The 16,552-nt window shown below is 39.4% G+C and overlaps 1 protein-coding gene across 2 annotated transcripts in view; it reads right to left on the reverse strand.

The window, feature by feature from the left end:
• Positions 1–16,552, reverse strand: part of UGGT2 (UDP-glucose glycoprotein glucosyltransferase 2) — a 191,250-nt gene that overhangs the window by 79,628 nt on the left and 95,070 nt on the right. For both annotated transcript variants that reach the window (XR_007154714.1, XM_047870316.1), the window contains exons 15-16: positions 16,336–16,471; positions 9,658–9,789 (exon numbers count right to left, since the gene is read on the reverse strand). Coding sequence is in view for 1 of the 2 variants with exons in the window: in XM_047870316.1 (XP_047726272.1) it covers positions 9,658–9,789; positions 16,336–16,471 (268 nt within the window). In the remaining variant the exon portion in view is untranslated. The remainder of the gene's footprint in view (positions 1–9,657; positions 9,790–16,335; positions 16,472–16,552) is intronic.

The raw sequence follows: 16,552 nt of genomic DNA on the forward strand, positions 1-16,552 counted from the left end.
TTTTCTTTTTGAGAAGCCTAGCTAGAGGTTTATCAATTTTATTTTTTCAAAAAACCAACTCTTGGTTTCATTGATCTGCTCTACAGTTTTTTTAGATTCTATATTATTTCTGCTCTGATCTTTATTATTTCTCTTCTTCTGCTGGGTTTAAGGTGTCTTTGCTGTTCTGCTTCTATTTCCTTTAGGTGTGCTGTTAGATTTTGTATTTGGGATTTTTCTTGTTTCTTGAGATAGGCCTGGATTGCAATGTATTTTCCTCTCAGGACTGCCTTCGCTGCATTCCAAGGCGTTTGGATTGTTGTATTTTCATTTTCGTTTGTTTCCATATATTTTTTAATTTCTTCTCTAATTGCCTGGTTGACCCATTCATTCTTTAGTAGGGTGTTCTTTAACCTCCATGCTTTTGGAGGTTTTCCAGACTTTTTTCTGTGGTTGATTTCAAGCTTCATAGCATTGTGGTCTGGAAGTATGCATGGTATGATCTCAATTCTTGTATACTTATGAAGGGTTGTTTTGTGACCCAGTATGTGATCTTGGAGAATGTTCCATGTGCACTCGAAAAGAAAGTATATTCTGTTGCTTTGGGTAAAGGGGGATCCTGTGAGACAAAGTACCAGAGACATCGCTACAAGCATGAAACCTACAGACATCACAATGACTCTAAACCCATATCTTTCTATAACACTGAATGTAAATGGACTAAATGCACCAACCAAAAGACATAGGGTATCGGAATGGATAAAAAAACAAGACCCATCTATTTGCTGTCTACAAGAGACTCATTTTAGACCTGAGGACACCTTCAGATTGAAAGTGAGGGGATGGAGAACTATTTATCATGCTATTGGAAGTCAAAAGAAAGCTGGAGTAGCCATACTTATATCAGACAAACTAGACTTTAAGTTAAAGGCTGTAACAAGAGATGAAGAAGAGCATTACATAATAATTACAGGGCCTATCCATCAGGAAAAGCTAACAATTATAAATGTCTATGCGCTGAATATGGGAACCCCCAAATATATAAAACAATTACTCACAAACATAAGCAACCTTATTGATAAGAATGTGGTAATGATAGGGGACTTTAACACTCCACTTACAACAATGGATAGATCATTTAGACACACGGTCCATAAGGAAACAAGGGCCCTGAATGACTTGACAGATATATTTAGAACTGCCAAGTAATTTTCTGTGTCTACGGTGGGGAGAGTTCTGTGTGTGGGAGCAGTGAGATACGGGACAGAGGCCAGCTCCTGAAGGCGCTCAACATCTGCATTTTACCTTGGGAATGACAGAAGTTACTAACCAATTCATCTGCTATTCACAACTATGTATTATTATAGTTACCATCATTACTAACATTCTCATAATTACTCTGTGAAGCTAAGTACTACCATTACATCCATTTTACAGATGCTGAAACACACACGCAGAGATGAAATCACCTCCAGGGCCACCACGCGGCTACTGCATTTCATTTAATTTTTTCTTTTTCAAGTTTTTATTTAAATTCCAGTCAGTTTAACATACAGTATAGTATTAGTTTCAGGTACAGAATTTAGTAATTCATCCTGTACATACAATTCCCAGTGCCCATCCCAACAAGTGCCCTCCTTAATGCTAATGCCCATCACCCATTTACTGGGTACTTAACTGTGTATTAGGCTTATGAGTGCACATAAATAAAATGCAAATTCTGTCCTAAGGGAACTCATAGCTTAACAGAGGAAGAGATGGACCTATTAAAAACAAGTGTGAGTATAGCACCCAGGGGTTCCAAGGAGGGCATGGTCAGTTCCATCTAAGAAGAGGGTAAATACTGGTAAGTAATAGGATCAGGTGTGCTTATTTAAAAAAAAAGACCACAGCAGCAACGGTGAGAAGGAAAGACATGGGAGAACAGGCCCTGGGAGTGTCGCTCATGAACTACAACAATAGCATGGGAAAGAGAGCAAAAGCAGAACAGAAATCAGGGGTGATGGGCAAGGAGAGAACAAGGCAGTTTCTGAGACATTCAGCTGGCTGGACGGCCGGAACATAACCCTGTACTGTTTGGGATGGTGGGAGCAAAGCAGTGGGTTAGGATGGCAATCAGGCTTCTTGCATAGGTGGCCAGGGTGAATGATGATGCTACCCTGTAGGACAGACATAAAGAAGAACAAAATGGGGTAACAAGGAAGATGATGGGCGTGGTTTTAGATGCTTTTGATTCAGGATCCTTACGGGCAATCAACCAGGTATGGGTATGTCTCTGCTGGAAATACAAGCCCTCTTCTGATTTACTCCATGATTTCTAATTAGGCCACCCGCCATTCCAAAAGCTTTAAGTACCACAAATAAGCCAATGACACTGAATTTTGTATTTTTAGCCCTGTAAGAACAAGTTGCCAAACAGGGACTTAACACCTAATCTAACTGCAGCTTCAGTCTCCCTCAGAAAATTTTCCATCAGATCAGTACCAATGAGTCTGTCACAAGGGTAGAGAAGTAGTCTACATATTAACCCCCCTGCTTTTCCCCTAAGGGAAGGCCTCCTTGCCCAAAACAATCCTTTTCTTTTGCTAATAACGTTCCTGCCCCACCTCCTTCTCTAAAAATCTTTCCACTTAGTGTAACTCCTCAGATCATCCTTCCGTTTGCTAGAGGGGATGCTGTCCTATTCATGAGCATTAAAAAAAAAAAAAAAAAAAGCCATTTAGATCCTTAAAAGTTACTCGGTTGAATTTGTGTCATTTAACAGATTTGGTGGCAGCAACGGGGTCAAAAGTGAACTTTGCCAGCATTTGGGGGCAAGAAACACAGGTGTAGGAGCCGCAAACCCTTTGAGCTCCTGGTCTTTCCTGCCACTTCTAAGAGCTGTGGGTCAGTTCCTGTCAGTTCTCTCTTCTGAGAGACAGAAAATCCCATACACTGTGCCCTCCAGCGACTGACTCAAAATGATGGAGAGTGCTCTTTCAAAAAAAGGCAGGTCATGGTCACCTCACTGCTCAGTATCTTCTCAGACTTTTTACTGTTGCCACGGTCTTCTTCGACTGTTCTGAGTTCCAGTTAGACACTGTTCACTGTGCAATCCGCCCCCTTCCTTCCATGACACACACACAACACAACTCCACTGCTATCCACACAGAGGCAACACCAACTGCTCACAGTTCTTCACAACTCTGGACTTCCTAACACTGTCCTCTGGGATGTCAATCTCCTGCCACTTTCTTGTTTTCTTTGATTCAACTTTTCGTCCTACTTCAGGACTCAGCTTGCCATCCCCCACTCAGAGACTGTATTCCTTATCTCCACCCCCAGAGCACTCCCCTTTCACTCTATGTGCTGTGTACCTGGGGGTCCCTTCCAGTGAAGACACATGTCCATCAATCTCGGGGACAAATTTCTCTGATGCTTTCCTTTCCCTTGTTTTCTCTGTTCTTCCTGAGTCTTCTGGATTGAGACTCTACTGGTTTGCCATTTATTCTTATTTTTATTTCTTTCTCTTAATTTCTCTCTCTGCTCCATTACATTTTTATTTTATTAAAAATTTTCAGGAGATTTTCCTTGCACGCTATTCTTTTATGTCTTGTGCTTGAACATTAGAAGTACTCAATAAACATCTGTTGAAAGTGCAGATAAAGTTTGGATGGAGAGAGAAAATTACGGGAACATGAGCTGAGGGAATAAAGGCCTAAACTCGTCAATTTTCTTCATGGATGCAGGAGTCAGAATGATTTTCTAGGTGTGAAGAGGAAGGCAGGAAAGGGGTTTAGGGAATGGATGCAGGTTTAGAGTAGAGTTTGGGAGGGGTAGGGAGTGGAGAAGACCCAGCTCAACTGAAGGGTTGTCAGGTAACATTGGGACGGAAGACGTAGACCATCCTTACAGGACAGTTGCAGGAAAGGACGGCAGTGAACCGAGAGCAAACGGGGGGCACGTACGCACACAACACAAAAATGGAACTTGGTATTTCTGAAGAGTGTACTGTGTCCCTAATCTTTACAAAAATCCTTAATATTCGTAACTTCAGGAGATGATGACTGCAGACATCTTAAAATAACACAACAATACAAATTTCACTACTTAAAAGTGGGTTTCTGATTAAATCCGGTAGGTTCATCCACATACATGCTTACCTCTTCTCTCTTCACACATTTCACTAAAGTGAGAATAACAGAGAATGTAAGAGCCCGCAAAGATAAAGAAAAACGGGAGAAAAGACAAAAAGCAGGCAAGCAAAGTAAAAAGTGAAGTCACACCTGTGCAGACAGAACGGAACATGAGTATTTTTCATCATCGCTGGCCGGATCCCGGACGGAGGATGAGAGCAGAGAAAGCGGAAACTAGCTGAGAGTCTGCACAGGGAGCAGCTGGCTCTCAAGGGCCCTCTCTCAACCCCGAAAATCCAAACTGTTCTGCTTTTCTTATTCTCTGCTGAAACTGAATCACAGAGACCAGCCTCGGTGATGACAGGCAGGGTGGAGAGCTGAGAAAGGGGACGGAGACCAGGCGGGAGATTCAAGGAAAGTTCCCATCCTTCACACCCAGTGCTGGACCACAATAGTGGGTTCCCACACATAACTCGTGCCCTCACCTCCTACAGGTGCACCCTCTTCTGTCACATGTACTCCTTCTAAGAAGACAATAAAGAATTCTTATTTGAAGAATCAAATGCTGCTTTAACTGCAGGTCAGCTCAGCTCCCCGAGCGAGGCTCACCAACTCACAAGACCCATGTGTTTGTGATCCGCTTTTCAGGATTTCATACTTCCATGTGAAAGACAACCAGACAGTGTAAGACATCTGACAAATGCTTCGAACACAAAAGAGAGAGATCGAAACGAATGAGAAAATGGAAGCTTTAGAAGGCAGAGGTAATGCAGGGAGCACAACAACACATCACAAAACACTTGTAGCTAAGACAGTATATTGCGTCCATGAAAGAAAAACTGGGATGCTATAAAACAGGAATATGATACAAGAGGCACCTCCAGAAAATTTTTAAAAAACTGAATGAAAAAGACAAAGGAACAAAAAAAGAAGAAAAAGCAAATAGAGACCCAACTCAGAAAACTCAGAAAGGCCAGAGAAAATAAACGAAAGCATTAGAGAAAGAAAAAAGAAATCCCCAGAATTATAGATATGAATCTATTAGAAGGAACTCACCAAATACTCCCTACATAGAATGAAAGAGGATCAATACAAAGACAGGTCATGAGATTTCCAAACACCAGAGATAAAAAGATTCTAGAAGCTTTCAAACTGGATTAAAAAAAAAGAAGGCAGAAAGACAAAAGAATTAAAATCAGAATGATATCACTGGTCTCCACAGCCTATCAGAAGATAGGAGACAGCATAGAAAAGCCTCCAAAATTTGAAAGAAAAATGGTTACCCGCTCCAACTACCAATAAGACACAAATACAGTATAAGATTTTTGAACATAAAGGAATGATAATTTTTCTCTTAAGCATATTTGCTTGGGAGAGAAGTAAAATCAGAAATAAATAAAAAATAGGAAATGCACAGTGCTAGCAAAACCAGAGATAAATCAGAGAGCCTGTAAGTGGGAACAACAAAGGCAGACCCAGAAAGGACAGTGGTGCTTCAGGCCCAGGGGATGGCCAGTTCACTTTAGAGGAAGGGGCACATGGCTACAGGAGGCATTCTGGGGGCTGGTGTGCGTGAAGGAACGTGCCGGTTTGTTCGTTGCTATGTTTATTTGTATGAAAATCTCTGGATAGATATGTGACCGATCTACTGACTATTTGGATACATTTGCAGTTAGAACACTCCACAAATGGGTAAAAATATGGAGCAAGTCTTAAAGTTTAAAAAGGGTTACTAAAAAATGGAAGGACAATCGTAGTATTTGATTTACTAAACAGGGAATACTTAAAAACTCAGACACACTAAATATTCACTTACCCAAAATGTGTTAAAAACAGAGCTGATAATCAGCTGGTTTGCACTACACAGACTTTACCACTTCCTAACGTAATAAAATACTTCTGTACCACTTGGTGAATAGCTGCTGTCCTGGGATGGCGATTGCCCATGAGAACCATCGTGACCTCTTTGTCACACTCCCAATGTCGACATGATTCAGCCATTACAGGGTAACCATCAGCATGAGGGCCTCAAGACTCCACTCCAGCTCTAGGACCTGCCTCGGGTTGACTCTCTCTCTGACCGGTTGCTTGTGAAGCCACAACAGTTTTTAAATATTTTAAGTAACGCTCCTAGACTTGGAGAGACCAAGTGAAGGTCTGGAGGTAGGAAAGAGCTCAATCCCCCATGACTATAACAGAAACTCAGCAAATGTATCTAAAACTTAAGATGTGCTGTGCAACTGAAGGAATACAAAAGAAGATGACTCCTTTTCTTGAAGTAACAACAGTCCAGTTGGAAATGAAATTTACATCCATATATGGTATGTATAAAAAAGGCAATTAATGGGAAACGGTAATATTGGGTTGTGAATACCAATATTTAAGGATAACATGGTGTTATTCAGATGATGTTTTTATGGCAACTGATAATAAGTACTATGTTTTGGCTATATGAGAGCTCAACTTAAATTCATTTGTGTATCAGCAGAGACTACTGTTATATTTACCCAGAATCGACATGAATAAATGAATCCATTTCTTTCCACATATAACTTAGATTGTGAACAATATTTTAAGCTAAATAAATATACTGAAGTTAAATAAACAGCTTGAATATTTTTACCTAGCTGTTCTTAGGAATGTATTTTATTTAAATGCACTTCATAGCCTTAGGTACATAGGTGTTATAAAAGGCTTTATTCATTAATTTTTTAAAGTTTATTTATTTAGAGAGCCAACACAGGGGAGGGGCACTGAGAGGAGGGGAGAGAGAGAATCCTAAGCAGGCTCCACGCTGTCAGCAAGGAGCCTGGTGCAGGGCTCAAACTCGTGAACTGTGAGAACATGACATGAGCCGAAATCAAGAGTCAGAGGCTTCAGCGACTGAGCCACCTAGGCACCCCACAAAAAGTTTTAAATACTATGATTAATTTGAACCAGAAGTTTTTTTTACAGAAACAAAGCATATACAAATCAGTAAAAAATCAATAGGCTGTTACAGATCTATAAAAAAAAAAAAAAAAAGGGAAAATCAATTAGAAATTTTTTTTTTTTTTTTTTTACTCTGGAATGAGAAGTGATTCTTAGTATCACCATTATGCATCTATCAGGCAGGCAGGCTCAAGAGATACGATTTCTGCACAAGTGTTAGTCCCTAAGGAAGGTAAGGTCTGACTAGAAATTGTGCTCTACCACTTAGTAGCAAGCAGAGAAGAGCCCACTTCTTTAAAAAAAAAGTAAAATAAAAGGGGCTCAGTTGGTTGAGCGTTTGACTTAGGCTCAGGTCACGATCTCACAGCTCGTGAGTTCGAGCCCTGTGTCAGGTTCTGTGCTGACAGCTCAGGGCCTGGAGCCTGCTTCGGATTCTGTGTCTCCCTCTCTTTCTGCCCCTAACCCACTTGCGTTCTGTCTCTCAAAAATAAATAAACATTAAAAAAAATAAGATTAAAAAATTAAAATAACATAGAATAAAAATATAAAAAATAAAAAAATAACAAAAAAAAAAAGAGAGAAGAAAAACACAGCATGTAAGGTTTAAGAACAGAATTACTTCCAGGACTCCTATAATTACCATTCACCATCAGCTGATATTAAAACCCAACTGGTGCAACCTTTTGCTTTCAACCTGTGCAAATAGGATCCTTGCTATATAAAAATTCACTGTTTTTCTATTCTGTGAGTTTACATAATCACTATAGGAAATTTGGGTTCCTCTTTCCCTGTTAAGAGTACCCGAAGTGTATTTGTAAAAAAAATTATTTTCTTCCTAAATTTCCTTGGTCCAGTGAATAGTTTTATTAAAAGAGATGCCTCTATGCCACTTGGCCCTACACGTTCATCTTGATTGCTTTTTAATTTTTTTTAATTATATGAAGATAGAGTCATGAAAACAATCAATGAAACTCTCGCTTTTGAAATTATGATTTGGAAAACCATTTGTGCAGGACTAAAAAAACTCCCTAATTCCTACCACACTGGCTTTCAGTTGCATTGAGACCACCGGACTCCTGGCTCTGCTTCCATTTTGGTGCAGCCTGTGTGCCCCGGAGGGTTCCCCATGGGCTACTGTTGGGGCCTCTCCCAGTAAGGCCGTGTCCATATCCAACTATGACACTTCACCCTGACAGCACTTTACCCAGCTACCTCCTTCACTCTCATGCCCCAGTATCTTAGACTTTACAAAAGACACTCCCGTAAATTTAGGGTAGGCATTTCCAGCAGAAATTCAGCAGCACAGCAATTCTTATACATGGCTTTACTGTACCCCCTTCCTCGCCCCCAGAGCAACAGTCTCTTAAACTTCACTGCTCTCGTGACGTTCTGTCCCACTGCGCAACCCTCACTCTCAGATGGCTTTGTCTCCTCAGTATTTCATTCAGTAGATGTTTACTGATTACATAGTATGTTCTAGTCACTGGGCCCTGGGCTTGCAAAACTCAACACGAGCCACGATCCCCACTCTTACAGAGGATGTGGACCAGTCAGAGGGCAGGTAATGAACAGCCAAGCGTAACCAGCATTATGCAGGAGTACACAGTACTATTTCAGCATGTGAAATTAGCACGAACAACTTAATCTCACCTGGAGGGTTAGGAAGGGATGCCCAGAAGTTCTTTCCAAAGTGTTGCTTTTCCCCCAAAGTAACATTAAAGCCAAGCACTACAGAGAAGCAGGCACAGGCTAGGAGAGAAGGGAGGCAGTGTGCAGCAATGCTCAGGAGGAGCCCATGCAGCAACCTGAACTAGTCCCCCTGTGTGGCGGCAACAGAAGAGCAAGGAAAGAAAAGAGTCGTGAAAGGCAAGACCAAAGAGAAAACAGGGGCCAAGATGGGGGGGGGGGTGTGTGTGTGTGTGCGGATTACAACACCAGCGATCCTGGCCTTTGCCGTTACCATGGAGAAATACTGCATACAAGAAAGCCAGGATCAGATCTGTGGTCTAAAACCTCTTACAAAATGCAAGAAGCCATCTAGAAAACTTGATGCCTGTAGGAGCATTAGAAATTCAGCCCCAGCGGTGCTCCATCTTCCCAGGTTTGGTTCTTGCCCCAGCCTTTACCTACAAGGCCAGCTTTCCATTTCTTCAAATACAAATTACGTTCCTTACAATTTAAAAAAAAAATTTTTTTAACGTTTATTTATTTTTGAGACAGAGAGAGACAGAGCATGAACGGGGGAGGGGCAGAGAGAGAGGGAGACACAGAGTCTGAAGCAGGCTCCAGGCTCTGAGCTGTCAGCACAGAGCCCGACGTGGGGCTCGAACTCACGGACCGCGAGATCATGACCTGAGTCGAAGTCGGACACTTAACCGACTGAGCCACCCAGGCGCCCCCCGTTCATTACAATTATACCCGCAAGTTTTCTATCCTATAAATCCTGAGAATTCTCTTTTCTTGTACTTTTCAAAAGGTCAACAGTGGCAATTTAAGTACTGGTGTACAACTTGCGACAGGTCTGAGGGTCTAAAACCCCAATCATGAGTTAATTTTATTGAGATCATTTATGCATGAGATTATAGTAAAAGTTTCTTGGATCCTATTTTCAAAAACTTACATTCCAACTTACCTTTCTGTCATTATCATATTTAGAATGAATTCCCAAAATATCCCAGATATTAGCATCTGGAAAAACATTTAGGAGAACACTCTTCACATTGTCCACAGTGAGTATATTGTCATTCTTCACTTTTTGGTACATCTGTAGAAATAAAGATTTTATAATTAATTTTCATCTTATGGCAATTAGTTTTCTTTCTTTCCCTGAGTATGCCGGCAGATTTATAAAAACAAGCTTCCTACTTTGTAAGTTCTAAGTATACCATATACATACATATATACACACATTCCCCCATTCACAAATAATTTTATTAAAAAATTTTTTTTTCACATTTATTTATTTTTGAGAGACAGAGACAGAGCGTGAGCAGGGGAGAGGCAGAGAGAGAGACACAGAATCTGAAGTGCACTCCGGGCTCTCAGCACAGAGCCCGATGTGGGGCTCAAACCCAGGAACCATGAGATCATGACCTGAGCCCAAGTCGGATGCTTAACTGACTGAGCCACCCAGGTGCCTCGATAAATAAATCATTTTAACCACACAATATTTCTTCTTCCAATAAAAATTGCTTTATGAGTATTCCATAGCTTTCAAAAATACTGTAACAAATTTATGTTATGTTCTATTTTGGTCTAACTAGACACTATGATTCTTAGTAAAATGATGGTTTCCGTCATTTAAAAAGGTATGTATAAAATATTTCAAGTGCCTTATTTCACAAAGGCTTTCTTTTCATTCTAGGCTTCCTCTGTACCTCCGTTCTTCACCACCCCACCCCCCGATCCCACCCCATCTCAAATGTTGTAAGCACACTGGCATGAGGTAGGCTGTTACTCCTTTATTTTCTTGCTTCACTTGTCCCTCATTGCACACCATGCCAGGCACTCCGCTAGGCATGGGGAAAAGGAACTACTCTGCACCAAGAGAGAAGGCCTCTCTGAGCAGAAACCTCAGCTGAGACATAAACATGAACACAGAGTTAGCATTAAGGCAGAAGAAACCAGTAAAGTACAAGTACCATTAAGTAGCAGTTTGATATACAGGTATCCCTCGCCTCTCAAAAGTTCACGTTATGCCACTTCTCTATTACAAGAGTGACATCTGTTTTCACCAACCAAAAGAAATCCAAAGAGGATTTTTGCTTTTATGAAAAATGGTAAAAAAGTGAAAACAGTGTTCAGCATCTGTTTTGCAGTGAGTGAGGACAGTGGCCCCACCAAGCTCCTTCCCCAGGAACTACACTCAGGAGCATCTCAGCATCCAGCCACCAGAGTCTCAATTGTGTCTATGAACATCTGTGCTTAATTTACTTTGTGCATATCATTAACAAGGTGTGTCCTAAGGTACCAGAAAAGCCTTGAAAGAGGTTAGTTTTTGGTCCTGGAAAATACTAGAAACATTTTTCCATATAAACTGATGGTAACTGCTTCTTCACTTCATACCATTTGTGTCTACAAAAGCATTTCAGGAATGCTCTACTTCAGGAGTGGGGGAGACCTGTATTAGTTGAGAGTATTATTCTCAGTTTCAATTCACTTGTATCATTATGGCCAGAGACAATAAGGAATCAGCATTCTTCTTCATTTTCATTTTCTCAGTGTAAACCTGGTAACCTATTCCTTTAAAAAGAGGCAGTCTATAATTAGATCACACAATTTAGTTTTATGAGCTTCTCAATTTATGGGCAGGTTTTCTTCTTATATTGAGCAGCACATGCTATGATCTTAGTAACTGAAAAAAAAAAGCAAAAATTTCAGCCTTCTATAAAGCATAAACAGGGATTAGAAAAATGATATTTTGAATATGGCAAAAGTTATATATGAAAAGTTACTGAGATTAGTCCTTTTACAAATTAGTCATTTTAAAACAGTAGATATTCCTAAGGTATCTAAGGCAGCTAGAATGTCTAAATTACTTAGATATATAATGATCCAATCTTCTCATACATTAAAAAAAATTTTTAAACTATTACGTAACTTGGTAAGCAAAAACAGCAATTTTGGGTCTCTACTTCTCCATACAAATTTTATTTATTTTTCTATTCTTTCTTGCTTTATTAAGGTGTAACTGACAAATAACACAATACATTTAAACTGTACAACATGATAATTTGGTAAATGAACACGCCGTGAAAGAACTGCCACCACTAATTAATATATCCATCGCTGCACACAGGTTTTCTTTTTGGTGAGAACACTAAAATTCTAGTCTTTGCAAATTTCAGTTACACAGAATAGTATCATCAAACCACAGTCAACATGCTATATATTAGATCTCCATCACTCATTCCTCTTAAAACTGGAAGTTATACTTAACATTTTCTCACTTTGCCCAGCCCTGTGCCAACCACTTTTCTACTCTCGGTTTCTAGGACTTCAGCTTTTTTAGATTCCACATACAGGTGATATCACACAGTATTTGTCTTTGTCTGATATATGTCACTGAGTCTAATGCCTTCCAGATTCACCCATGTTGTTGCAAACGGCAGGATTTCCTTCTTTTTAAAGTCTGATGTTCTAATTCATGTATATGATGCACCATTTTCTTCGTCCATTCATCCACTGATGGACACTTACATTGTTTCCATACCTTAGCTATCATGAATAATGTTGCAGTAAACGTGGGAATACAGATAGTTCTTTGAGATACTGATTTCCTTTGGAAATACACCTAGAAGTGGGATTGCTGGTTCAAATTGTAGGAACCTCCTACAATTTTAATTTCTTGAGGAACCTCCAGACTTTTCCATAATGGCTATACCAGTTATAGTCTCAGAGGGTTCTGTTTTCTTTACATCATGCCAGCATTTGTTTTCTTGTTTGTTTGATAATAGATAGACACCCGAGGTGAAAGCTCATCGCGGGTTCTGATTTTCATTTCCCTGAGGATTAATCAAGCTGAGCATCTTTTCATACACCTGCTAGTCATCTGTATGTCTTCTTTGGAAAAATTTCCATTCAGATCTATTGCCCATTAAAAAAAATTTTTTTTTAATGTTTTATTTTTGAGAGAGAGACAGAGCACGAGTGGGGGAGAGGCAGAGAGAGAGAGAGAGGGAGGGAGACACAGAATCCGAAGCAGGCTCCAGGCTCTGAGCTGTCAGCACAGAGCCCAACACAGTGCTCCAACTCACAGGCTGTGAGATCATGACCTAAGTGGAAGTCGATGCTTAACCAACTGAGCCACCCAGGGGCCCTTCTATTGCCCTTTCAAAAAAAAATTTTTTTTCCTTTTGACGTTTATTTATTTTTTAGAGGAAGAAAGAGCGGGAACGGGGTAGGGGCAGAGATAGAGGGAGACACAGAATCCAAAGCAGGCTCCCAGGCTCCCAGCTGTCAGCACGGAGCCTGACACGGGGCTCAAACCCACAAACTGCGGGATCATGACCTGAGCTGAAGTCAGACGCTTAACTGACTGAGCCACCCAGGTAGCCCTTATTGCCCATTTTTTAAGTGAGTTATTTTTTTGTTTTGTTGCTGTTGAGTTGTATGAATTCCTTGTATATTGCAGATATTAATTCCTTACCGAATAGGTAGTTTGCAAATATTTTCTCTCATTCCAGTTGCCATTTCATTTCACTGATGGTTTCCCTTGCTGTGTAGACATATTTCATTTTGATATAAACCCCCTATTTTTTTTGTTTTTGTTGCCTTTGACTTTGTTGTCAAATCCAAAAACCATTGCCAAGATCAATGACGAAGAGCTTACTTACCCTCTATGCTTTCTTTTAGGAAACAGTTCCAGGTCTTATGTTCAACTTTTTAATCCATTTTCAGTTAACTTTTGTATATGGTGGAAGATAGGGATCCAGTTTCATCATTTTGCATGTGGATATTCAGTTGTGCCAATTTACTCCACTCTGCTTCCTATTAATCCTAACTTTATGTTGACAAATGTTAAATTTTAAGTCCCAAATTAGATCCATTTCATCCTCTGCTCCTTTGTACAGTTATTGTCATTTGTACTACATCTATATGTTAAAATCTGCTTTAGTCAATCTTGTGCAATTCAAACACAATAAAATATATTCATATAGCCTTTTATATTCACCCGTATATTTACATTTTTATTTATGGTTACCATTTCATTTTTGTGTGTGAATTTGAGTTACCATCTGGTGTCATTTCCTTTCAGCCTAAAGAATTTCTTTGTATTTCTTCTTCTTGGTATTTCTCCTGAAGTAGCACGGAATTGGAAGGAACCTAGTTCATGTTACTTCTTGTTGAACTTCTGAAAATAAACTTATTTCATGTTTTTTGTCCACTTTTGTGCTTATGGTGAGATGGTTAATGTGTTGTCAGTTACCTCTCATGGCCAAAAGTTAAAGTCTTAAGGTACTTTTGCATTCTCAAACATGCATTCAACAAATATTCATCAACTATGTAATATCCTATTTTTTGGCTCTTAATCTTGTAAGGTAGGAAGAGAAAATCAAATTACTTGTAAGTTTGTATAGCCAGTGTGGAGAGCTGAGATACAAAGTCAATTGTTTTGCTATAAATACTGTACTTACTCTACCATAACTCTCTAACACATTTCAATAATTTTCATAGACTTTTATAACTTTGTCTGCTATAATATTTCTTTCTCCTGATACTATATTTTCAAATTATTTCATATAGATAAAATAATTTTCTCATGGAAGCATTGGAATAATATTAAAGAGACTTTATAGTTCAGGTATTTTACTAAAAGACTAAATTTTGCTCAAATTATTCTGAATTAGTGAAGCTAAGTCACCTAAAGGATACAATACATTTCCAACAGAATGCTATTAGCTCAATCATGTTTTACTTTTCCATGGGCTATTGAAATTTTAGGGTCAAGAGCATACATTGTTGGTTTTTTTAATGTTTATTTATTTTTGAGAGTGAGACAGAGAGAGCACAAGCTGGGAAGGGGCAGAGACAGAGGGAGACACAGAATCCATAGAAGGCTCCAGGCTCTGAGCTGTCAGCACAGAGCTTGACACTGGGCTTGAAATCACCAACTGTGAGATCATGACCTGAGCCAAAGTCGAATGCTTAGCCAACTGAGCCACCCAGATGCCCCAAGACCATACATAGTTTGAATAACCATGACCATTCTCACACTTCAGACCCTGGTGAATTCTAGTATGTTATAGGTATTCCTTCCTCATTCATTTTTCCCTCTCTTTCCTCTAATAAGTTAGCACAACTTGTAGGCTATGGCACACATTTAATACTTTTATGCTGCTTCGTAGTGAATCCTATGGTTTCAAATGTAATTTGTTTTTCTAAGATGCTACAGTATTATGCTGAACATCACAGTAGATATTTCAAAAGGCCAGCGATTGAGAAATATGCCATCACATGCAAATTAATGTCTGATATAAGAGTCAAAGGAGAGAATTAAGATTACTTAGGTAAAGAGAATTTCAAAGGTCTTCAAGTTTTGTTAGTTTTGAATGTCATACTGATCCTTTTACGATAAGGTAGCCGGACTTCAATAAAAGATATGTCAATCTGAAGTCCTTATAAACTCTTACACTAATCAGTTAGTAAAATAGACTGAGATACAAGAATGACACATATTCCACAGCACTCTTTTACAGAACAAAGTGTATCCCCAAGTCACTGAGGTGCAGGTTGTTTCTGTGTCCCAGGACAGTGAATAAATGAGGTATTTAGTGGTTTTCCCGGGGCTACAGAAGCAGGGTAGGGAGTTTACAGGGCTTTGGTAATTTCATTCTCACTTTGAAGAAGAACCAGTCCTTGTTGTAATAACGGTTGAAAGCAAAAGACCAATGAATTAATGAAACTAGTTTTTAATCTATGATCTGACGTCCTTAATAATAACAACATAGTTCTTTAATATATCTTTTCCATGATGGGCCATAGTAGTTTCAAAACCTCAATTACAAAATAATCTTCTCACCTCTTGTTCTTTAATCAGGTGTTTACCAACTTATAACTTTTCTTATACCATCTCTTTGTCAAACTCAGTACCCATCCTACCATTTCCCCCTCAATTTGCTGTCATGAAGTGATCTCCTTCTCCTTTGAAATTCTCTAGGGAGGGTCTACATATTTTGTCATTTAGAATGTTTAACTTTGCAGTAACCTCTTTTATTCATAATCTTGTTCAAGACCTCATTCAAGAATTCATCCTTGGGGCGCCTGGGTGGTGCAGTCGGTTAAGCGTCTGACTTCAGCCAGGTCACGATCTCGCGGTCCGTGAGTTCGAGCCCCGCGTCAGGCTCTGGGCTGATGGCTCAGAGCCTGGAGCCTGTTTCCGATTCTGTGTCTCCCTCTCTCTCTGCCCCTCCCCCGTTCATGCTCTGTCTCTCTCTGTCCCAAAAATAAATAAACGTTGAAAAAAAAAATTAAAAAAAAAAAAAGAATTCATCCTTGACTAATCATTTTCTATGAGTATGTTTTCTTCTAAACTTCTATATACAATCTAAATTCCATTAGTGGCTGAATAAACCCAAGAAAATTCATCCACTCTGGCAGAGTCTCAGTTGCCTAATTTGTAAAGTGGGGACGACATTATGTATTTCAGGTAGAAGCTGCAAGAATTAAATTCATCATCTGTATTAATCCTCACAATCATTTTTTTTATAAACTTTGAAAGATAAAAATAATAAATGATAGTAATTACAGGAATAGTGCAGGAAAACCCACTATACTTTCTAAAGAAATTATACCTCATGCACACACTCACATGTACTACAGAAAGAAACGCTTGTGACACATCCTGTTCTTCTGCAATATAGTTGAAAGCTCGCCAAAGAGCGACACCGACATCATCTGCTCCATCAACTTCATCATCTGTGTTAACAACGAACACAAAACCAATTCTGGGAAAAGAAGGTGAAGAAGGAATGTCACAACTACCCCTTGAGTCACAACCAACCACCATTTTTAAACATTACTAGACT

The sequence above is a fragment of the Prionailurus viverrinus genome, chromosome A1, assembly GCF_022837055.1.
Source record: "Prionailurus viverrinus isolate Anna chromosome A1, UM_Priviv_1.0, whole genome shotgun sequence".
NCBI classification, from domain to species: domain Eukaryota; kingdom Metazoa; phylum Chordata; class Mammalia; order Carnivora; family Felidae; genus Prionailurus; species Prionailurus viverrinus.